General features: G+C 44.3%; 1 protein-coding gene across 2 annotated transcripts in view; it reads right to left on the bottom strand.

Moving 5' to 3' along the window:
- LOC137377090 (probable E3 ubiquitin-protein ligase HERC3) overlaps positions 1-17,981 on the bottom strand; it is a 78,115-nt gene extending 60,134 nt beyond the window's left edge. The window contains exons 1-4 of one of the 2 annotated variants that reach the window (XM_068046390.1): positions 17,860-17,981; positions 11,425-11,581; positions 9,383-9,459; positions 4,718-4,939 (exon numbers count right to left, since the gene is read on the bottom strand). In XM_068046390.1, coding sequence (XP_067902491.1) covers positions 4,718-4,939; positions 9,383-9,459; positions 11,425-11,543 — 418 coding nt within the window. In that variant the 5' untranslated portion in view covers positions 11,544-11,581; positions 17,860-17,981. Of the gene's footprint in view, positions 1-4,717; positions 4,940-9,382; positions 9,460-11,424; positions 11,582-16,135; positions 16,418-17,859 lie in introns of those variants that run through there. The other variant, XM_068046380.1, reaches the window with a different exon arrangement.
- Between the last annotated feature and the right edge of the window lie 3,618 nt (positions 17,982-21,599).

Below are 21,599 nucleotides of genomic sequence, written 5' to 3'. Positions count from 1 at the left end.
GGAGCTGCATAAAACGCTAGTTAGACCACAGCTGGAGGACTGTGTACAGTTCTGGGCACCACACTATAGGAAGGATGTGTTTGCAATGGAGAGGGTGCAGAGGAGATTCACCAGGATGTCGCCTGGGCTGGAGCATTTCAGCTATGAAGAGAGACTGAAAAGGCTAGGGTTATTTTCCTTAGAGCAGAGAAGGCTGAGGGGGGACATGATTGAGGTATACAAAATTATGAGGGGCATTGATAGGTTAGATAGAAATAAACTTTTTCCCTTAGTAGAGGGGTCAAGATCCAGGGGGCATAGATTTAAGGTAAGGGGCAGGAGGTTTAGAGGGGATTTGAGGAAAAAATATTTCACTTAGAGGGTGGTTAGAATCTGGAACGCACTGCCTGAAGAGGTGGTAGAGGCAGGAACCCTCACAACATTTAAGAAAGATTTAGATGAGCACTTGAAATGCCATAGCATGCAAGATTATGGGCCAAGTGCTGGAAAATTGCATTAGAATAGTTAGGTGCTTGATGGCCAGCACAGACACGATGGGCTGAAGGGCCTGTTTCTATGCTGTATAACTCTGACTCTATGACGCTTCGTGATATCACACCGTAATATCCTTGGTTGACGAGGGATATTGAGGTCTGGTCAGGACAAAGAAGGAGGCATATGGCAGTTATAGGCAGCTGGGATCAAGCGAGTCCCTCGAGGAGTATAAGGGATGTAGGAGGACACTTAAGAAGGAATTTAGGAGGGCAAAAAGGGGCCATGAGATTTCCCTGGCAGATAAGATAAAGGAGAATCCTAAAAGATTCCATAAGTATATTAAGAGTAAAAGGGTAACTAGGGAGACAGTAGGTCCCCTTAAGGATCAGTGTGGTAATCTATGTGTGGAGCCACAGGAAATGGGCAAGGTCCTAAATGAATAATTCTTTGTCTGTATTTACCGTGGAGAAGGTCATGGAAGCTAGTGAGTTCAAGGGAGGGAACAGCGATATCCTGGAGCACATCAACATTACAGAGGAGGAGGTGTGGAGGTTTTGAAGCGCATTAAGGTGGATAAATCCCCAGGGCCTGACCAGATGTATCCTAGGATGCTATGGGAAGCAAGGGAGGAGATTGCTGGGGCCCTGGCAGAGATTTTTGTATCATCGTTAGCCACGGGTGAGGTACCGGAAGACTGGCGGATAGCTAATGTTGTGCCTTTATTTAAGAAGGGCAGCAGGGATAAGCCGGTGAGCCTTACATCAGTAGTGAGAAAGTTATTGGAAGGGATTCTGAGAGACAGAATTTATATGTATTTGGAAAGGCATGGTCTGATTAGAGATGGTCAGCGTGGCTTTGTACGTGGGAAATCATGTCTCACGAATTTGACTGACTTTTTCGAGGAGGTGACCAAGAGGATTGACAAGGGCAGGGTGATGGATGTTGTCTACATGGACTTTAGCAAGGCCATTGACAAGGTCCCACATGGTAGGCTGGTCCAGAAGGTTCGAACACATGGGATCCAGGGTGAGCTAGCAAATTGGATACAAAATTGGCTTGGTGATAGGAGGCAGAGGGTGGTAGTAGAGGATTGTTTTTCCGATTGGAGGCCGGTGACCAGTGGTGTGCCGCAGGGATCAGTGTTGGGCCCTCTGTTGTTTGTCATATATATTAATGACTTGGATGTGAATGTAAGGGCAATGATTAGTAAGTTTGCAGATGACATCAAAATTGGTGGTATAATGGACAGTGAAGAAGGTTGTCTAAGGTTACAACAGGGTATAGATCAACTGGGAAAGTGGGCAAGGGATTGGAAAATAGAATTTAACGCAGACAAGTGTGAAGTGATGCATTTTAGGAAGTTAAACCAGGGCAGGACATACACAGTGAATGGCAGGGCCCTGGGGAGTGTTGTTGAGCTGAGAGACCTTGGGGTGTAAGTACATAGTTTCCTGAAAGTGGAAACACAGGTAGACAGGGTGGTGAAGAAGGTGTATGGCATGCTTACCTTCATCAGCCGAGGCATTGAGTACAAGAGTTGGGATGTCATGTTACAGTTGTACATGACGTTGGTTAGGCCGCATTTGGAGTACTGTGTGCAGTTCTGGTCGCTGCACTACAGGAAAGATGTGATTAAGCTAGAGAGGGTGCAGAAAAGATTCACAAGGATGTTGCCTGGTTTGGAGGGCTTGAGTTATAAAGAGAGATTGGATAGGCTGGGTCTGTTTTCCCTGGAGTGAAGGAGGCTGAGAGGGGACATGATAGAGGTATATAAAATTATGAGAGGCATAGATAGGGTAGATAGCCAGAGTCTGTTTCCCATGGTAGGGGTGACTAAAACTAGAGGGCATAGATTTAAGGTGAGAGGGAGGAGGTTTAAAGGGGATCAAATGGGGTAAATTTTTCACACAAAGAATAGTGGGTATCTGGAATGAGCTGACAGAGGAGGTGGTGGAGGCAGGGACAGTAGCGACATTTAAGAGGCACCTGGACAGGTACTTGAGCAAGGCATAGAGGGATATGGAATTAATGCAGGCAGGTGGGATTAGTATAGATAGGCATTACGGTCGGCATGGACGTGATTCCAGATCCACAGCAATGTGGTTGACTCTGAAATGGCCTCGCAAGCCACTCATTTCAAGGGTAATTAGGAATGGGCAACAAATCACCTTGCCAATGATGCCCACAAAAGAATAAAAAAAGGTTACACAGAATCACATAGAAATTACTTCACAGAAATAGGCCATTCAGTCCAACTGGTCTATGCTGGTATTTATGCTTCACATGAGCCTCCTATCAATATATCCTTCTATTCCTCTTTCCCTGGTGTACTACACTTCAAAAAGGATTTCGCCAAGGCTCCTTTGAGAGCACCTTGAAAACTCGCAATCTCGACCAGCGAGAAGGACAAGGGCAGCAGACACTTGGGAACACCACCACCTGCAAGTTCCCCTCCAAGTCACACACCATCCTGACTTGGAACTATATCACCGTTCCTTCACTGTCGCTGGGTCAAAATCCTGGAGCTCCCTTCCTAACAGCACTGTGGGTGTACCTACTCCACATGGACTGCAGCGGTTCAAGAAGGCAGCTCACCACCACCTTCTCAAGGGCAATTAGGGATGGGCAATAAATGCTGGCTTTGCCAGCGATGCTCACATCCCATGAAAGAATAAAACAAACTAAAACAACTGTAAAATGCTTTGGGATGTCCTGAGGTTGCAAAAGGCACTTTAGAAATGCAAATATTCCCTTTTTTTCATTCCCAGTACGGCTTTATGCACTGAGATTGCTCATCCGACAATTAAGCAAGTTAACCAATTAAAAAACCCTAGTTTATCCAGTTCCTTCTTCTCCATTTTAGTTTGCCCCGTGGATGTCCCAGTTACTTTTCAATGTAATACTTTCTATTCAGTCCCCTGTGCTGGCTTCTGCCTTTCATCGGGTTGCCAGGTAATATTTTTTCAGCCCCCTTTCAGCAGCAATGAAGTTAAAAAAAAGACGGTAAATGCAAATTCTAAAACATAACGGGATAGCTTTGAGAGTCACGGCTCCTGTGTGACGGCTTGCTAGACAGGGGCGCAGGTTACAGAATAAGTCTATCAGTGACTGTGCTGCCACCTAGCAGAATCCCACAGAATGAGAGCTTAATTATTTTGCACAAAGCGGAGATGAACTTTTAACTCTGTGACAGTTTATAAAAACAGCGTGTTTAAAATACACAAATAAATAGAGACAAGGGGGAAAATTGACCTGTCAGTAAGATGTAACTAAGCTGCACTGAGATGTGAACTTTGTGCTTCTCAATGTTTGCTTTAAACAGCAATTAAATCTGAAAGCCACAAACTTGTTGGTAATTCTCAGATTTTCAGTTGCAATTCTGTAGCTGGAGAGAGAGTTGTTGTTGGTGTCTACTCTAAAGCTCCAGATCTGGAGCAGCAACAACAAAAACAATTTACATTTATCTAGCGCTGTTAATGTGGTAAAACATCCCCAGGCACTTCACAGGAGCGTTACCAAACAAAATTTGACATCGAGCCACATAAGGAGACAAAAGGGCAGACCACCAAAAATTGGTTAAAGAGGGAGGCTTTAAGAAGCATCTTAAAAGAGGAAAGAGAGAGGCAGAGAGGTTTAGGGAAGGAATTCCAGAGCTTAGGGCCTTGACACCTGAAGGCATGACCGTCAATGGTGATGTGATTAAAATCGGGGATGCTCAAGCCCAGAATGGGAGAAGTGCAAAAATCTCATACCAACATATGAATTAAGAGAAGGAGGCCATTCGGCCCCTCAAGCTTGCTTCGCCATTCAGTATGGCCATGGCTGATCTGTTTGTATTTCGGATTCCACACTCCCATCTACCCCGATAACCCTTGATTCCCTTACCTAACAAGAATCTATCTACCTCCGCCTTAAAAATATTCAATGTCCCCGCCTGCACCACCTTCTCAGAGCATTGTAGAGCTGGAGGAGGTTACCGAGATAGCGAGGGGTGAGGCCATGAAGGGATTTGAAAACAAGGATGAGAATTTTAAAATCAAGCTGTTGCTTGATCAGGAGCCAGTGTATGTCAGTGAGCACAGCGAGTGATGGGTGAACGGGACTTAGTGCGAGTTACGATATGGGTAGCAGTGTTTGGGACGGGCTGAAGATTACAGCAAGGTAGCAGTGTGATGCGGACTGGAGACGGGAACTGGAAAGAAATGAGCATGAAAATAAAGGAAGAAAGTTCTATTTTCCTTACTTTTTGTGTCATTGAGTCCCAGCTGTCCATGATTATTTCTTCCCCAACTGAATACTGCCCCGGAGAGAGAGAGAGCGAAGCTGTGTGCTGCTCCTGCTGCGATCTGAGCCAAGGGGATTCCAGCCAGCGATGTCACGCACTGGGGGCTGAGCACAGAATGACTGGTTCTGCCAACTCCCAGCTGGCCTCCAGTGTTCTGTCCCCAAGCAAAAACTTGACCATCTTGTAGCAGAAATGAAAGAGACAAGTTTGTTAAAGTTACTCAGTAAAAAAACAATTCTCAACTTCCCAAGGGCTGCTTAACTCTCATTGCACAATTTAGAGATTGCAGACATATTGCAGGTGTCAGCCATGGCTCAGTAGATAGCACTTTCACCTGTCCTGCTCCGGAATATTAACCTAGGCTGACACCTCCAAGTGCAGTAGCGAGGGAGCACTACAGTGTCAGAGGTGCTGTCTTTTGAATGAGACCTTAAACCAAGGCTTAATTTACAATCTCAGCTGGATGTCAACTGATTGCTGTTTGTGGGAGCTTGCTGTGTGCAATTTGTCTGCTGCATTTTCTACATCACAACAGTGACTACATTTCAAAAGTACTTCATTGGCTGCAAAACACTTTGTAATATCCTGAGGACATGAAAGATACAATAGGAATTGAAGTCTGGCTTGTTTTCTATTGAATCTGCTTTCAGGCAGTGCATTCCGGATCACAACAACTCGCTGTGTCGACGAAATCCTCATCTCCCCCTCTGTTTTTTTTGCTGATTATCTTAAATCTGGTTCCCTGGTTACTGCCGGTGTAAAGTTTCTCTCTATCTACTCTATCAAAACCCCTTATGATTTTGAACACCTATATTAAATCTCCCCCTTAACCTTCTCTGCTCCAAGGAGAACAAACCCAGATTAAAAATTGGTTAACGGACAGAAAACAGAGAGTAGGAATGAAGGGCTCATTCTCAGGTTGGCAGGCTGTGACAAGGATCAGTGCTGGGGCCCCAGCTACTCACAATCTCTATCAATGATTTGGATGTGGGGACCAAATGTAATATTTCCAAGTTTTCTGATGACATAAAACTAGGTGGGAATGTGAGTTGTGAGGAGGAGGCAAAGAGGCTTCAAGGAGATTTAGACAGGCTAAGTGAGTGGGCAAGAACATGGCAGATGGAATATAATGTGGAAAAATATGAAGTTACCACTTTGGGAGAAAAACAGAAAGGCAGAGTATTTCTTAAATGGTGAGAGATTGGGAAGTGTTGATGTCCAAAGGGACCTGGGTGTCCTTGTTCATAAGTCACTGAAAGCTAACATGCAGGTGCAGCAAGCAATTGGGAAGACAAATGGTATGTTGGCCTTTATTGCAAGAGGATTTGAGTGCAGGAGTAAAGAAGTCTTGCTGCAATTGTATAGCGCCTTGGTGAGACCGCACCTGGAGTATTGTGTACAGTTTTGGTCTCCTTCCCTAAGGAAGGATAAACCTGCCATAGAGGGAGTGCAACAAAGGTTCATCAGACTGATCCCTGGGATGGTGGGATTGTCCTACGAGGAGAGATTGAGGAGACTGGACCTGTATACTCTAGAGTTTAGAAGAATGAGAGGTGATCTCATTCAGACATGCAAAATTCTTAGAGGGCTCGACAGGGTTGATGCAGGAAGGATGTTTCCCCTGGTTCGGGGTCTAGAACCAGGGGACACAGTCTCAGAATAAGACACAGGCCATTTAGTACTGAGATGAGGAGGAATTTCTTCATTCAGATAGTGGTGAATCTGTGGGATTCTCTACCCCAGAGGACTGTAGAGGCTTAGTCATTGAGTATGTTCAAGACAGAGATTGATAAATTTCCAGATATTAAAGGCATCAAAGGACACGGGGATAGTGCAGGAAAATGGCATTGAGGTAGAAGATCAGCCATGATCTAGTTGAATAGCAGAGCAGGCTTGAGGGGCCGAATGGTCTACTCCTGCTCCTATTTCCTCTGCTCCTATGTTCCTATGGTCTCCAATCTCTAAAATAACTTTCCTCTATTGCAGCAGTGAGTATTATTAGGAGTGATTTTATGAAACTTTGCTAATGACACAGACCCTCACATCAGTGAGTGTGGGTTAGAGAATGGGAGCTATGGTATTATAGCCCGATGCAGCTCCAAGCTCCTACTTAATGTGGTTTCATGTTGCAAACAGCGTTCTAAAGTTACTCCCACAATGTACTGTGAATAGAGCAGAGAATGCTGCAATATCTACATTTCAATTGGCACTGACACAGGCTAATGGTACACCAAACTGATACAAATGGAAAATTACTTTAACCTCATATATACAGCACATATAATTCTGGCTTTGCATATTAGATTGTGTTTGTCAATTCTTGTATTTTTGACATGATTATTCCTGTCCCATTACTGAAAAATCACAATTAGGGATGGGCAACAAATGCTGGTCTTACCAGTGACGCCCACATCCCATAAAAATAATTTTTAAAAATTAGGACAGGTGACCAAAAACTTGGTCAAAGAAGTAGATTTTAAGGAGCATCTTACAGCAGGAGAGAGAGGTGGAGAGGTTTAAGGAGTACTGAGATGAGAAGGAATTTCTTCAATCAGATAGTGGTGAATCTGTGGGATTCCCTACCCCAGAGAATTCCAGAGTTTCGGGCCTTGGCAGCTGAAGTGGCCACGATGGTGATGTGATGGAAACCGGGGATGCACAAGAGGCCAGAATTGGAGAAGCGCAGAGACATTGGAGGGTTGTGGGGCTGGAGGAGGTTACAGAGGGGCAGGGAGGTTACAGCGGGGTGAGACATCTGAACACAAGCAGTGCCCTGATTTCACGTGTCCTGAGGCACTGGTACACGCTATCAACATATTAACGCTCACTTTATATTTATTCATTCATGGGATGTGGGCATCACTGGCAAGGCCAGCATTTACTACCCATCCATAATTGCTCTTGAGAAGGTGGTGGTGAGCTGCCCTCTTGAACCGCTGCAGTCCATGTGGTGTAAGTACACCCACAGTGCTGTTAGGGAAGGAATTCTAGGATTTTGACCCAGCGACAGTGAAGGAACGGCGATATAGTTCCAAGTCAGGATGGTGTGTGACTTGGAGGGGAACTTGCAGGTGGTGCACACTGCTGCCACTGTGCACTGGTGGTGGAGGGAGTGAATGTTTAAGGTGGTGGATGGGGTGCCAATCAAGTGGACTGCTTTGTCCTGGATGGTCTCGAGTTTCTTGACTGTTGTTGGGGCTGCACTCATTCAGTCAAGTGCGTAGAATTCCATCATATTCCTGACTTGTGCCTTGGTGGACAGGAATTGTGGAGTCAGGAGGTGAGTTACTCGTTGCAGAATTCCCAGCCTCTGACCTGCTCTTGAAAGCCACAGGATTTATATGGCTGGTCCAGTTAAGTTTCTGGTCATTGGTAACTGCCAGGATGTTGATGTTGGGGGATTCAGCAATGGACAAGTGAAATCAGTGCTCTACTTGTGTTCAGATGTTCCACCCCTCGATTTCTCTGTAACCTCCTCCAGCCCCACAACCCTCCAATGTCTCTGCGCTTCTCCAACTCTGGCCTCTTGTGCATCCCCAATTTCTATCACTCCACGATCATGGCCATGCCTTCAGCCGTCAAGGCCTCTGCTCTGGAATTCCCTCCTTGAACCTCTCCACCTCTCTCCTGCTGTAAGATGCTCCTTAAAATCTACCTCCTTGACCAAGTTTTTGGTCACCTGTCCTAATTTTTAAAAATTCTTTTTATGGGATGCGGGGGTCACTGGCAAAACCAGCATTTGTTGCCCATCCCTAATTGCACTTGACATGAGAGCAGTTAAGGGGAGACGGTTAGATTCTTTCTTGTTGGGGATGGTCATTGCCTGGCGCTTGTGTGGCACAAATGTCACTTGGGACTTATCAACCCAAACCCGAATGTCATCCAGGTCTTGCTGCATTGGGACATGGACTACTTCAGTAATGTCCTGGGGTTGAGATGATTGGCCTCCAACAACCACAATCAGCTTCCTTGGTGCTCGGTATGACTCCAACTGGTGGAGATTTGTCCCATTGACTTCAGTTTTGCTAGGGCTCCTTGATGTCACACTTGGTTAAATGCTGCCTTAATGCCAATTGCAATCACTCTCACCTCACGTCTGGAATTCAGCTCTTTTTTTCATGCTTGGACCAAGGCTGTAATGAGGTCTGGAGCCAACTGAACCTGTGGGAACTAAACTGTTCATTGCCCTGTCTAAAAGTTCTTTTTCTATTTACTCCCTTTTTCGACCTTCCTTTCCAAATAAATATTGAGCAGAACACCGGGGAATACTCCCCTACTCGTGTTTGAAATAGTGTCATGGGATCTTTTATGTCCACCCGCGAAGGCAAACGGGGCCTCAGTTTAACATCTGCACCTCTGACAGTGCAGCACTCCTTCAGTACTATCCCACAGGAATTGCTCAGGTTTGATCAGTGTGAGGATCCCTGTATGATTTTTCTTCTCTATAACCTGGAGGCATTGAGACTATTGTAATGCTCCTATTGTTGTGCTGTCTGGGATCCGTACAAACCAGGATCAGATCCGGCTTGTAACTGATCTATGATGCTTAGTATGATTCCACTGACCCACCAGGAAAATCAGCCTCCTTTCCCCTGCCATATATTTTCTTGTAGATTTTCTTACCTTTGCACAGAGCCAGTGAGTGATTGTTTCCACAGGCAACCTGAATAACACACTTTTCTGCGAAGTGCCTTAATAATCTATGTGAATAAATAAAATCATTTATCAATAAATAACCCAAGGACTTCATTTCAAAATACCTTTATACTTGTACAGCATCAATATGTATAAATCTGCAGTCTGTATCCTAAATCATTCATCCTTCATTCCTGTGCTTCCTGACCTACATTGGATCCCGATTAAGCAACGCCTCGATTTTCATCCTTGTGTTCAAATCCCTCTATTACCTCACCTCTCCCTACCTCTGTAACCTCCTCCAGCTCTACAATCCTCCGAAATCTGTTCTCCAATTCCCTTGCCTCTTATGCATCGCTGATTTTAATTTCTCCACCACTGGCGGCCGGACCTCCAGCTGGACAGGCCCTAATCTTTGGAATTCGCGCCCTAAGCCTCTTCACCTCTCTCAACTCTCTCTCCTCCTTTAAGACACTGCTTTCAACCTACCTCTGTGGTCAAACTTTTTGTCACCTTATCCCCTTATGTGGCTCCGAGTTAAATTTTGTTTAATAATCGTTCCTGTGGAGCGCCTTGGGATGTTTTACTACATTTTACAGTCGCCAATGATTTGGAAGAAAGATAAACTGATACAGAATTACCAAATATGGCACAAGAATTAAGAAGCAACATGCAAGGTGAATATCCATTGTCAGAGGGGTGACCCTGACAGATTTCCCCCTCATTGTTAGGCATCACCTGGGCATGGGTCCATAAAGGAAATTTGAGCAGTGAAGATCAATGAATATAATAGAATAGACCCTGAGTAACATTCCTGTGTGTATTGTGCTGAATCAATCCATTCCAAAATGTGATAAAGGGGAAAATCTGTCTGAGATGTTTCTTTAAGTGCTCTTAATGAGAGATGGATGCAATATTCCCCCATTGTTTTTACAAAAATATAGGAAGAACATAGGAACAGAAGGAAGCCATTCAGCCTCTTGAGTCTGTTCCATCATTCAATGAGATCTTTGCTGATCTGTGACATAACTCTATATACCCATCTTTGCCCCATCCCTTAATACCATTGGTTAACAAAACTCTATCAATCTTAGATTTAAAATTAACAATTGACCCAGCAACAACTGCTATTTGCAGAAGAGAGTTCCAAACTTTTACCACCTTTTGTCTGTAGAAGTGTTCTCTGATTTCTCTCCTGAAAGATCTGGCTCTAATTTTTAGACTGACCCCTAGACTCCCCAGTTAGTGGAAATAACTTTGCTCCACCTACCCTATTGGTTCCTCTTAATTTACTTAAAATTTTGATCAAATCATTTTTCAACCTTCTAAAACCTTCCAGGTTTGAGAGAATAGAACACTAGTTTGTGTAAACTCTCCGCAGGTCATCATTATGGTATCTAACTGCACCCTCTCCAAGGCCAATATATCCTTCCTAAGGGGCGGTGCCCAGAACTACTCACAGTAACTCCAGATGTGGTCCAACCAGGGCTTTATAGCTGTAGCATGAATTTTCACCCCTTGTAGTCTAGTCCTCTAGCTATGAGACTTAGTATTCCATTACCTTTTGGATTATTTTCTGTGTCTGCCCATGCTATTTTAATGACCCTTCAACCTGGACTCCCAAATCTCTTTGAAGCTCCACTGTTTCACTATTTAGAAAGTTCTATCCTTTTTAAGTCTGAAGTGGATGACCTCACATTTGCCTACACTGAAACCCTTGATCCTTAACTCAAAGTGAAATCCTATTTAAATTCTTTTGCTCATCAGGAACTGTTTTGTAATATTAATAAAACTACTAGGCCCAGGTCGAGAAGCACCAACCTTTAAGTATAATAAAATCCAAAGTGAGAAAAGGCCTTTCAGCCCATCATGCCCATTCCACCTGGAGCCCATGCTTGATGATTCTATCATGACCATCCCTCCTACATCACAACTTGATTTCTCTACTTTGGGACATGAGATTCCAAGTAATGCTCAAAAACTAGAACGGTCCATCATTTAATGTCTCCTATAACTAAAATAATTCTTACTGTGGCTCAGTTATGTTAAATGGCTTTGCATTAACTCTGCGCTTCTTGTTTTGAAGTTGACTGAAAAATACATTTCCTGCTTCAGAAACGTAGAGGATGTGTGAAGTTCCACTGTCCATGCTGTGAATCTTGTGCTTCTTCAAACCATTAACCAGCTCTGTGTATAAAAGGAGAAAAAGATGAGAACCACAAGAAGTGGAAATCAACAGAACACTGATAAACCTTATTAGACTTAGACTTTTTTTTTATTCATTCATGGGATGTGGGCGTCGCTGGCCAGGCCAGCATTTATTGCCCATCCCTAATTGCCCTTGAGAAGGTGGTGGTGAGCTGACTTCTTGAACCGCTGCAGTCCATGTGGGGTAGGTACACCCACAGTGCAGTTAGGAAGGGAGTTCCAGGATTTTGACCCAGCGACAGTGAAGGAACAGCGATATAGTTCCAAGTCAGGATGGTGTGTGACTTGGAGGGGATCTTTCAGGTGGTGGTGTTCCCATGCATTTGCTGCCCTTGTCCTTCTAGTTGGTGGGGGGCGCGGGTTTGGAAGGTGCTGTCTAAGGAGCTTTGGTGCATTGCTGCAGTGCATCTTGTAGATGGTACACACTGCTGCCACTGTGCGTCGGTGGTGGAGGGAGTGAATGTTTGTAGATGGGGTGCCAATCAAGTGGGCTGCTTTGTCCTGGATGGTGTTGAGCTTCTTGAGTGTTGTTGGAGCTGCACCCATCCAGGCAAGTGGAGAGTATTCCATCACACTCCTGACTTGTGCTTTGTAGATGGTGGACAGGCTTTGGGGAGTCAGGAGGTGAGTTACTCGCCACAGGATTCCTAGCCTCTGACCTGCTTTTGAAGCCATGGTATTTATATGGCTACTCCAGTTCAGTTTCTGGTCAATGGTAGCCCCTAGGATGTTAATTGTGGGGGATTCAGCCATTGAACGTCAAGGGGAGATGGTTAGGTTCTCTCTTGTTGGAGAGGGTCATTGCCTGGCTGTTGTGTGGCACAAATGTTACTTGCCACTTATCAGCCCAAGCCTGGATATTGTCCAGGTCTTGCTGCATTTCTACACGGACTGCTTCAGTATCTGAGGAGTCACGAATGCTGCTGAACATTGCTGAAGGGTGCAAGGAAAGGGTTAATCAGGCTTTAACATCTCTTTATATTATAAGGTTATCTTTTAGGATTGGTTGTTACGTTAAAAGAATTGAAGTGTAATCATAAGACAGACTTGCTTTATTTTTTTAACAATATAGAATTCAGTGAAGGGTAATGGGCAGTTTGACCCATAAACCTAATTAAAAGACATTCCAATAATTAATTGCTAACAGGTTCTGACGGAGAACACATCTGCAAAACACATCATCCTTTTCAGAAGCAGGAGTTTTGTGCGAGAAATTAATCCATTCGAACAAAAGTTAGCACACAGAAACAGAACAGGTGGGAAAAGCTCCCTTTGTTAGAGAAGCCTTGAAGAATCACCTGCCTGAGAAATACCAGGATTGGTGCATTGTTGATCTCACAGAAAGGTACCTTGAGGTGCCAAACTCAGACAAGACTCCACCCACTTAGCCATTCATCAAAAAGGGGATTGTTGAGTGATGTACGATTCCTTCACTGGCCTGCGAGATCTGGTTGGTGTCTAGTTGAGCCCATCCAAAACCCTGCTGCCTAAAACCTTGCACTACGTCCCATTCAACCATCACCACTGAGCTCACTACATTGGCTCCCAGTCGGACAATGCCTAAATTGTAAAACCATCATCCTTGATTTCAAATTCCTTCATGGCCTCATCCCTCTCTATCTCTGTGACCTCCTCCAGCTCTATAATCCTCTGAGATGTCTGTGCTCCTCCAGTTCCAGCCTCCTGTGCATCCCTGATTTTCATCGCTCCATCCTTGGCAGCCATGCCTTCACCTACCGAGGACCTAAGATCTGGAATTCCCTCCCTAAACCTCTCCGTCTCTCCACCTTTCCCTCTCCTCCTTTAAGATGCTCCTTAAAACCTCCCTCTTTGACCAAGCTTTTGGTCGTCTGTCCTGATATCTCCTTCACTGACAACATTTTGTTTGGTGCTATATAAATGTGCTATATAAATGCAACATTTTTGTTACACATTTAGTTCCTTCCATTTATGCCTAGTCTCTCTCCCATCACCCCACCCCAACCTTAGCCAAAAATGAGAAATATTTAACACTCATTTTGAAAATGGAATAATGTTGGAACAAATATTTATCCTCAGGTACATGAAAGGAGAAAAATTGCAGGGCTACGGGGAAAGAGCAGGGGAGTGAGACTAATTGGACAGCTCTTTTGAAGAGACAGCAGAGGTGCGATGGGCTGAATAGCTTCCTTCTGTGTTGTACTATTTGATGATTCAAAGGTGCAGCCACTTGCTTTTAAATATACACGACACTTTAATTTGAACCTGCCAGGCCAGCTTTTGCATTTCCTCCTTCGGGCTTTCTCTACCTGCCAGGCCAAATCAGCGATGGTAACAATGAGTAATCACTCAAATGAGCTAAAGCAGGTCATTGGGGGTGCTCAGTTCACTGCCACTACGCAGCCTCACTAAATGGTGAGCGATGGCCTATACCCATTGTAGTTTAGAAGAATGAGAGGTGATCTTATTGAAACATATAAGGTCCTGAGGGGACTTGATAGGGAAGATGCTGAGAGGATATTTCCCCTTATGGGAGAGAGTAGAACTAGGGAACAGTTTAAAAGTTAGGGTTCTGCCATTTAAGACTGTTCCCCCGAGAGCAGTGGAGGCTAGGTCATTGAATATAATCAAGGCTGAGTTAGATAGATTTTTGATCGAAAGGCAGTCAAGAGTTATGGGGGGTTGACAGGAAAGTGGAGTTGAGGCCACAATCAGATCAATCATGACTTTATCGAATGGTGGAGCAGACTTGAGGGGCTGAATGGCCTACTCCTGCTCCTATTTCTTGTGTGTGTTCTTGTAAAGGCTAAATTGCACTGATACTGAACAATCGGCTGCATAATTCATAGAAAACTGAATAATACAGCACAGAGGCCATTCAGTCCATCGTGTCTGTGCTGACTCTTTGAAGGAGCTAGCCAATTAGTTCCACTACACAACCCACCCACCACCACCCCCACCCCCCCCCCCCCCCACCCAGCCCCCCTGCTCTTTCTTTGTATTTTTTCCTTTTCAAGTATTTATCAAATTTCCTTTTCAATGCTTTTTTGAATCTGTTTCCACCACCCTCTCAGGAAATGCTTTCCAGATGATAACAACTCACTGCGTAAAAAAAAATTATCTTCATCGATCCTCTGGTTCTTTTATCAATTTACCTTAAATCGGTGTCCTCTGGTTACCAACCCTCCTGCCACTGAAAACAGTTTTTCCCGATTTAGTCTAACAAAACCTTTCATGATTCTGAACACCTCGATTAAATCTCCCCTTAACCTTCTGTGCTCTAAGGAGAAAAATCCCAACTTCTCCAGTCTCTCCACATAATTGATGTCCTTCATTCCTCGTACATTCCTGTTATTTATTTCGAGCATTGTTTTGGGAGGCAAAGTTAAGGCAGGGAAACAGCAACAGATACAGTTGGAGCAAACCTTTTAATTTGTGAACATAAAATGATTTAAAATACAAAAAAATAGTCAGACTGCACAGACTTCACAGATGATGAATAAAAGTCATCTGCATAACTTTGAGCACAGCTTCCTCACTTGAATTCAGGGTGATCTTATCTTCTGCTTCTTTCCAGCACAGAAGCTTTCATTTCACAACACGGCACACTCCGTAACAGAACTGAAAGTGAAAGTTAATTTACAGCCAGGCAGGAAAACAAAACTTGACTGTTAAAGCGAAACTATCTTCTTATCAGCACCTCTGAATCAGTTCATGGCCGACCATACACAGTCTTTAACATGTATTCCTGACAAATTCTGGGAATTCATGAGTGAGTCTTCTTTTTGACCCTTAATTGTTTGGATGGTGTCTATTATCCACATCTGAAGACATCATATGCAATCAATGAGTTATTTCAATGCAGTTTGTGTGAACAAATACAAAAAATCTTTTTACTTAATGTTTGCTATGTCAAAATATTAGCACAATTTTTTTTATTGTAATAAATCTAAAGCTCAGTAACACAGAATGCCAGCAGAGACTTTTTGTCCCTTATTATTAGTTTACATGCCTTTCTGTACAATAATAAACTGTTTTTTTACAATCCCTGGTAAGGATGCAAACATTTTACTAGCTGCTCATACAGAGGCACTGGGAGGGAGCAGGGACTGCGATTAGTTTGTGCATTTCTCTAGCAAAAGGGCTAGCACAAGCATGGTGGGCTGAATGGCTTCCTTCAGTGCCATGAACTTACATATTTCTATATATATAGATTAATTAATGAATTAATCAATTCCCTGACAGGATTCATATATTTTATTAAGTTTCTGGATTTTCAATATATAAGTTAATTCATGCATGAGATAATTCCTGACAGGTGCTCACTATTGTAATAAATTTGCTAGATTTCAGATACATAAATAAATAACTTAAATCAACAATTAATTCATTTATGGAGACAATCTCTGATAGAAACCAGACAGATTTTATTTACTGATTTTGTGGATTCTCTTTGAATTTGAATCACAACCACTGGATGTCCCTAAGTGCTTCAGAACCACTAAATGTATGAATGAATAAAAACACTAATTTCTGGATAATTTGCTCACTTACCCGGCTGCTTTCCCCTTTGGTCATGAAGTAGAATGTAAACCCTGCCATTCTTCAATACGAACACACTGAATCGAGCTCTGTAGCATATATGCTGAATCTCCTCATTCTCAAAGACTTCACCTGAAGGGGTGGCTTGTGAAAGTATCCTGTCCTTTCTGGTTTTTGACCCCACTTGCCTGCAGCCCAACTTTCCCCAACGTAACATGCTTCCCTCCTTAGAACTGCATCCAAGCTCTGTGGTCAGTGTTTAGATTGTGCAGCTTCAAAATTTACAGTGCTTTACTTGGCTCAGATCCAGTTCTGTGGCTGAATGCAGCAACCAATTAAATAAACATAAATACGGAAAGAGATATTGTGACGTATGAAAACAAGAAACAACTCTGGAAGGTACTTAGAAGGGGAATAGAAAGGAAGAAAGAAATGTTATAATATAGGAAACACAATGGCTGCTTTGCACACAGCGAGCTCCCACAAACAGGCATGAAATAAAATACCAGATAATCTGTTTCTAAAAAGGACTTTCATTCATATAGTGCTTTTCACAACTATCAGATGTCTCAAAGCACCTTACTGTGGTACTGTAGGAAACGCAGCAGCCAATTTGTGCACAGCAAGCTCCCACAAACAACAATGCAATGATGACCAGATAATCTGCTTTTGTGATATTCATTGAGAGATAAATATTGAATAATTCCACTGTTCCTCTTTAAAATAGTACTCAGGGAAGAGAACCCACTAACACTACTTGAGCAGGCAAACAAGGTCTCAGTTTTAAAGCTCATCCAAGAGATGCCACCTCCAGCATTCCCTCCGTACTGTCCTGGAGGGCTAGCTTTGATTTTTGTGCAAAATTCCTGGAGTGGGACGTAAACCCAGAACTTTATGACACAGAGGAGAGAGTGCTACCCACTAAGCCACCTTCTTCTCTTTGTCTTCTTTGGCCTCCTTGTCTCGAGAGACAATGGGTAAGCGCCTGGAGGTGGTCAGTGGTTTGTGAAGCAGCGCCTGGAGTGGTTATAAAGGCCAATTCTAGAGTGACAGACTCTTCCACTGGCAATGCAGATAAAATTGGTTGTCGGGGATGTTACACAGTTGGCTCTCGCCTTGCGCTTCTGTCTTTCTTCCTGCCAATAGCTAAGTCTCTTCGACTCGCCACTCTTTAGCCCCGCCTTTATGGCTGCCCGCCAGCTCTGGCAATCACTGGCAACTGACTCCCACGACTTGTGGTCAATGTCACAGGACTTCATGTCGCATTTGCAGACGTCTTTAAACACTGACATGTTAATTATTGATGACACCTCTGACAGCCCGGCACTCCGTCTGTACTGCACTGAGAGTGCCAGCCTAGATTATGTGCCAGCCTCAAGTGAAATAAACAGACATTGACAGGGGCAGTTGGAAGACCTTTTAATTGAGTCCACTTTATCTCCAACACTTAAGGATTGAAACCCTGTGTAATTAATGCCATCATTAAAATAGCAGTCATTCAATGCGAATGTGTTAATGCATTTGTTACTAATATTGCACAACCTGGTTTTTTTCAAAGGAGTCTGAATCATTTCAATCCAGAGCAAAAGGAGAATGATCACATTTTGGCTGTAAAGTCAAAGGACTAATTCTCTCCTTTTGCACTCTGTTACCAACAAGGTGGGAGGAGTGCACTGTTTATTTTAGTTCCACTTCTCCACAGCTCACCACATATGTTACATTTTTTTCCCACTTACCAGGTCCACCCTCCAGGTGTCCAAAGTTCTCTGTTGTTTATTGAGCTGGAAGTTAAGTGATTTTCCGGAAAGGCTTGTTTTACTCACCAGTGCCCCTTTTAAAAAACATTTCCAGGGACTGTTTTTCAAAGTCAAGTGGCCTTTTCTTGACCCCCCCCCCCCCCCTTTGAAAACCACAAAAGTTTAACATTTCTTCAATCTTTTCGAAAATGAATCCTCAAAAAATATATTTAACAAAACTCAGAGGCACTTTCGTAACAATTCCCAGAGCAAAGCAGCAGTTGTCAGGAGGGCACAGGAGAATATTGGGCAAGGCCGATCGAGGACCTGCTATACAACCTGCTCAATTTCCTGTTCATTAATTCAAATGAAATAAAGAATGAATTTTACAGCCCCCTCCACCCCCCCTCCCCCCACCGATGTCGGGGGTCATGGCGGGGGGTGGGGTGGAATGTCCGGGCAATCGAGGCAGAACACTGGTGGGGAGGGTGGAGGAGGTATGTTTCTCAGTGTGGGGGGTTGGGAGTGGGTCAAGGTCATATCATTGATGTAGAGGATGGTGGGAAGGGTTATAGTTTAAAGTGTATGTACTTTGTGGGGGGGGGGGGGGTGGCGGTGGAGGTGGACAAGTGAAGTGTTTTGGGGGGAGAGGGCAAGTAATTAATTATTGGGGGGATTGGGAGAGGTGCAAAATAAATGTTTTTAATTTTTTTCATTCGATGTCTCTTTAAATATTTAAATAGAGCGGCAGGGCTCAAAGCCCTTTAAAAATGGCACCAGCGCCTGCACACAGGCAGCTGACACCATTGCCGGGGCCGTCTGCCCACCCCCGTCACATCATTGTGGGGTGCGGGGGGCCGCCCGCCCTGGCTATTTAAATGAATTGCCGTGCTTAATATCGCAGCAGCTCCACGACATGCGGCCTGCACTGACGGGCCAACGTTGTTTTCGCCCGCTGTCAATTTCGGCACGGGTGTATAAATTTCAGCCCATGGTATTAGCAGCACTGTCAACATGGGGTAAATCCCGGATCGGAGATTATTAGGTAAAATTACCCAAAGTCTAGAAGTAGCCCCCCCACAAACCTCTTCGCTCTGAACCTCCCTCCCCTCCTTAAAACCCTGCTCCATGATCAAGCATTCAGCTACCCCTTCTAATATCTCCTTCTTTGATTTATGTTGTTGTGAGCTCTTTGGGGCGTTTGTCCATCTTAAAGGTACCACAGCAATGCAAGCTATTGTTGTGGTGTTTCCTCATGCCACAGTTGTAACGATGATTAAAATCAACAATCTACACCCACCATACAAAGTGCAAGAGAAATTTGGTTCATACTTCAACCTATTACTGAGTCTCTGATTGTCTCGGTAATTGTTACAGTGAATATAACTATAAGAGGCATTTTTAGCCAATTGCCTGAAAGAGGTGCTCACAAATTGAAAACCATAGACAATTTATTTATTAACAGCTGCAACTTGCATATATATATATTATATATATATTTTCTTTTGGGCCTCCTTATCTCGAGAGACAATGGATACGCGCCTGGAGGTGGTCAGTGGTTTGTGAAGCAGCGCCTGGAGTGGCTATAAAGGCCAATTCTGGAGTGACAGGCTCTTCCACAGGTGCTGCAGAGAAATTTGTTTGTTGGGGCTGTTGCACAGTTGCACAGTATATACATACAAGGTGCTTGACAGGAGTGTTATCAGACAGAATATTTGACAAAGAAAGAGGTATTAGGACAGGTGACCAACAGCTTGGTCAAAGAGGTTGGCTTTAAGGAGGAGAGAAAGGTGGAGAGGTGTAGGGAGGGAATTCCCGAGCTTAGGGCCTTGGCAGCTGGAGACACAGCCGCCACTGCTGGAGCAATTAAAATCAGGGATAAGCAAGAGGCCAGAATTACAATAGCACAGAAATCTCGGAGGGTTGAAGGATTGGAGAAAGTCACAGAAATCGGGAGGGACAAGGCCATGGAGGGATTTGAACAGAAGGATTAGAATTTTTAAATCATGGTATTGCTGGACTGGAAGCCAATGTTGGTCAGCGAGCATGGGAGTGATAGATGAATGGGACTTACATGAAATATGGAGCACAGGAACAAGCCATTCAGCCCAACCATCCATACTGGTGTTTATGCTGCACTCAAGCCTCCTCCCGTTTCTCCTCATTTAACTCTATCTGCATTACCCTTTTCCCTCATATGCTCGTCTAGCCTCGCCTTAAATGCATCAATGTTATTTGCCTCAGGCACTCTTGTGGGTGCGTGTTCCACATTCTCACCATTCTCCAGGTAAAGAAGTTTCACCCGAATTCCTTATTTCCTGGTGCCAGTTAGGATATGGGCAGCAGAGTTTTGCAAGATCTCAAGTTGATGCAGGGTAATGGCTAAACAGTTGCATCCATCTTTGTAATGGAATGTTGAGCTGTATTTTTTCTCTGCTGCATTTAGTTTCCAGATTGCTATTGTAAATGTTCACAGTAAATTCTGCATCATTCAGGCATTCGCCACCCAGATTGAGGTGAGATGAGGTGCACCTCTATGAAGTGTCGAACTTTCTCGAATGCCTTCGTTACCGCTAGACTTGACCATTCACAGAATCACAGAATTGTTACGGCACAGAAGGAGGCCATTCAGCCCATCATTCCTACTCCAGCTCTCCGAAAGAACAATTCACTTAGTGCCATTCCCCCACCTTCTCCCCGTAACCTTGCATGCTCTTCCTTCTCATATAACAGTCCAATTCCCTTTTGAATGCTTCAATTCAACCTGCCTCCACCACACTCTCAGACAGTGCATTTCAGATCCGAAACACTCACTGAACCTGCCTCCACCGCACTCTCAGGCAGTGCATTCCAGATCCTAAGCACACACTGAACCTGCCTCCACCACACTCTCAGGCAGTGCATTCCAGATCCTAAACACACACTGAACCTGCCTCCACCACACTCTCAGACAGTGCATTCCAGATCCTAAACACTCACTGAACCTGCCTCCACCACACTCTCAGACATTGCATTCCAGATCCTAAACACTCACTGAACCTGCCTCCACCACACTCTCAGACAGTGCATTCCAGATCCTAAACACTCACTGAACCTGCCTCCACCACACTCTCAGACAGTGCATTCCAGATCCTAAACACTCACTGAACCTGCCTCCACCACACTCTCAGACAGTGCATTCCGGATCCAAAACACTCACTGAACCTGCCTCCACCACACTCTCAGGCAGTGCATTCCAGATCCTAAACACACACTGAACCTGCCTCCACCACACTCTCAGACAGTGCACATTCCAGATCCTAAACACTCACTGAACCTGCCCCCACCACACTCTCAGACAGTGCATTCCAGATCCTAAACATTCACTGAACCTGCCTCCACCACACTCTCAGACAGTGCATTCCAGATCCTAAACACACACTGAACCTGCCTCCACCACACTCTCAGACAGTGCACATTCCAGTTCCTAAACACTCACTGAACCTGCCTCCACCACACTCTCAGACAGTGCATTCCAGATCCTAAACACTCACTGAACCTGCTTCCACCACACTCTCAGACAATGCATTCCAGACCTTAACCTCTCACTTGGCAATGGGGCCCACATTAACATATGTAAATGGCTACTTACCATGCAGGCCACAGCGATTTTGCCAGCCGGATCTTCATTAGGGCCGCCGGCAATACCACGCCTTCGAATCCCCGTTCAGGGAAACGAGGAGCGACTCCTGTGGGGAGGG

Source organism: Heterodontus francisci, chromosome 1, assembly GCF_036365525.1.
Source record: "Heterodontus francisci isolate sHetFra1 chromosome 1, sHetFra1.hap1, whole genome shotgun sequence".
NCBI classification, from domain to species: domain Eukaryota; kingdom Metazoa; phylum Chordata; class Chondrichthyes; order Heterodontiformes; family Heterodontidae; genus Heterodontus; species Heterodontus francisci.
The sequence above is the reverse complement of the archived record's forward strand: the minus strand, read 5'-3'. Positions and strand labels throughout refer to the sequence as shown.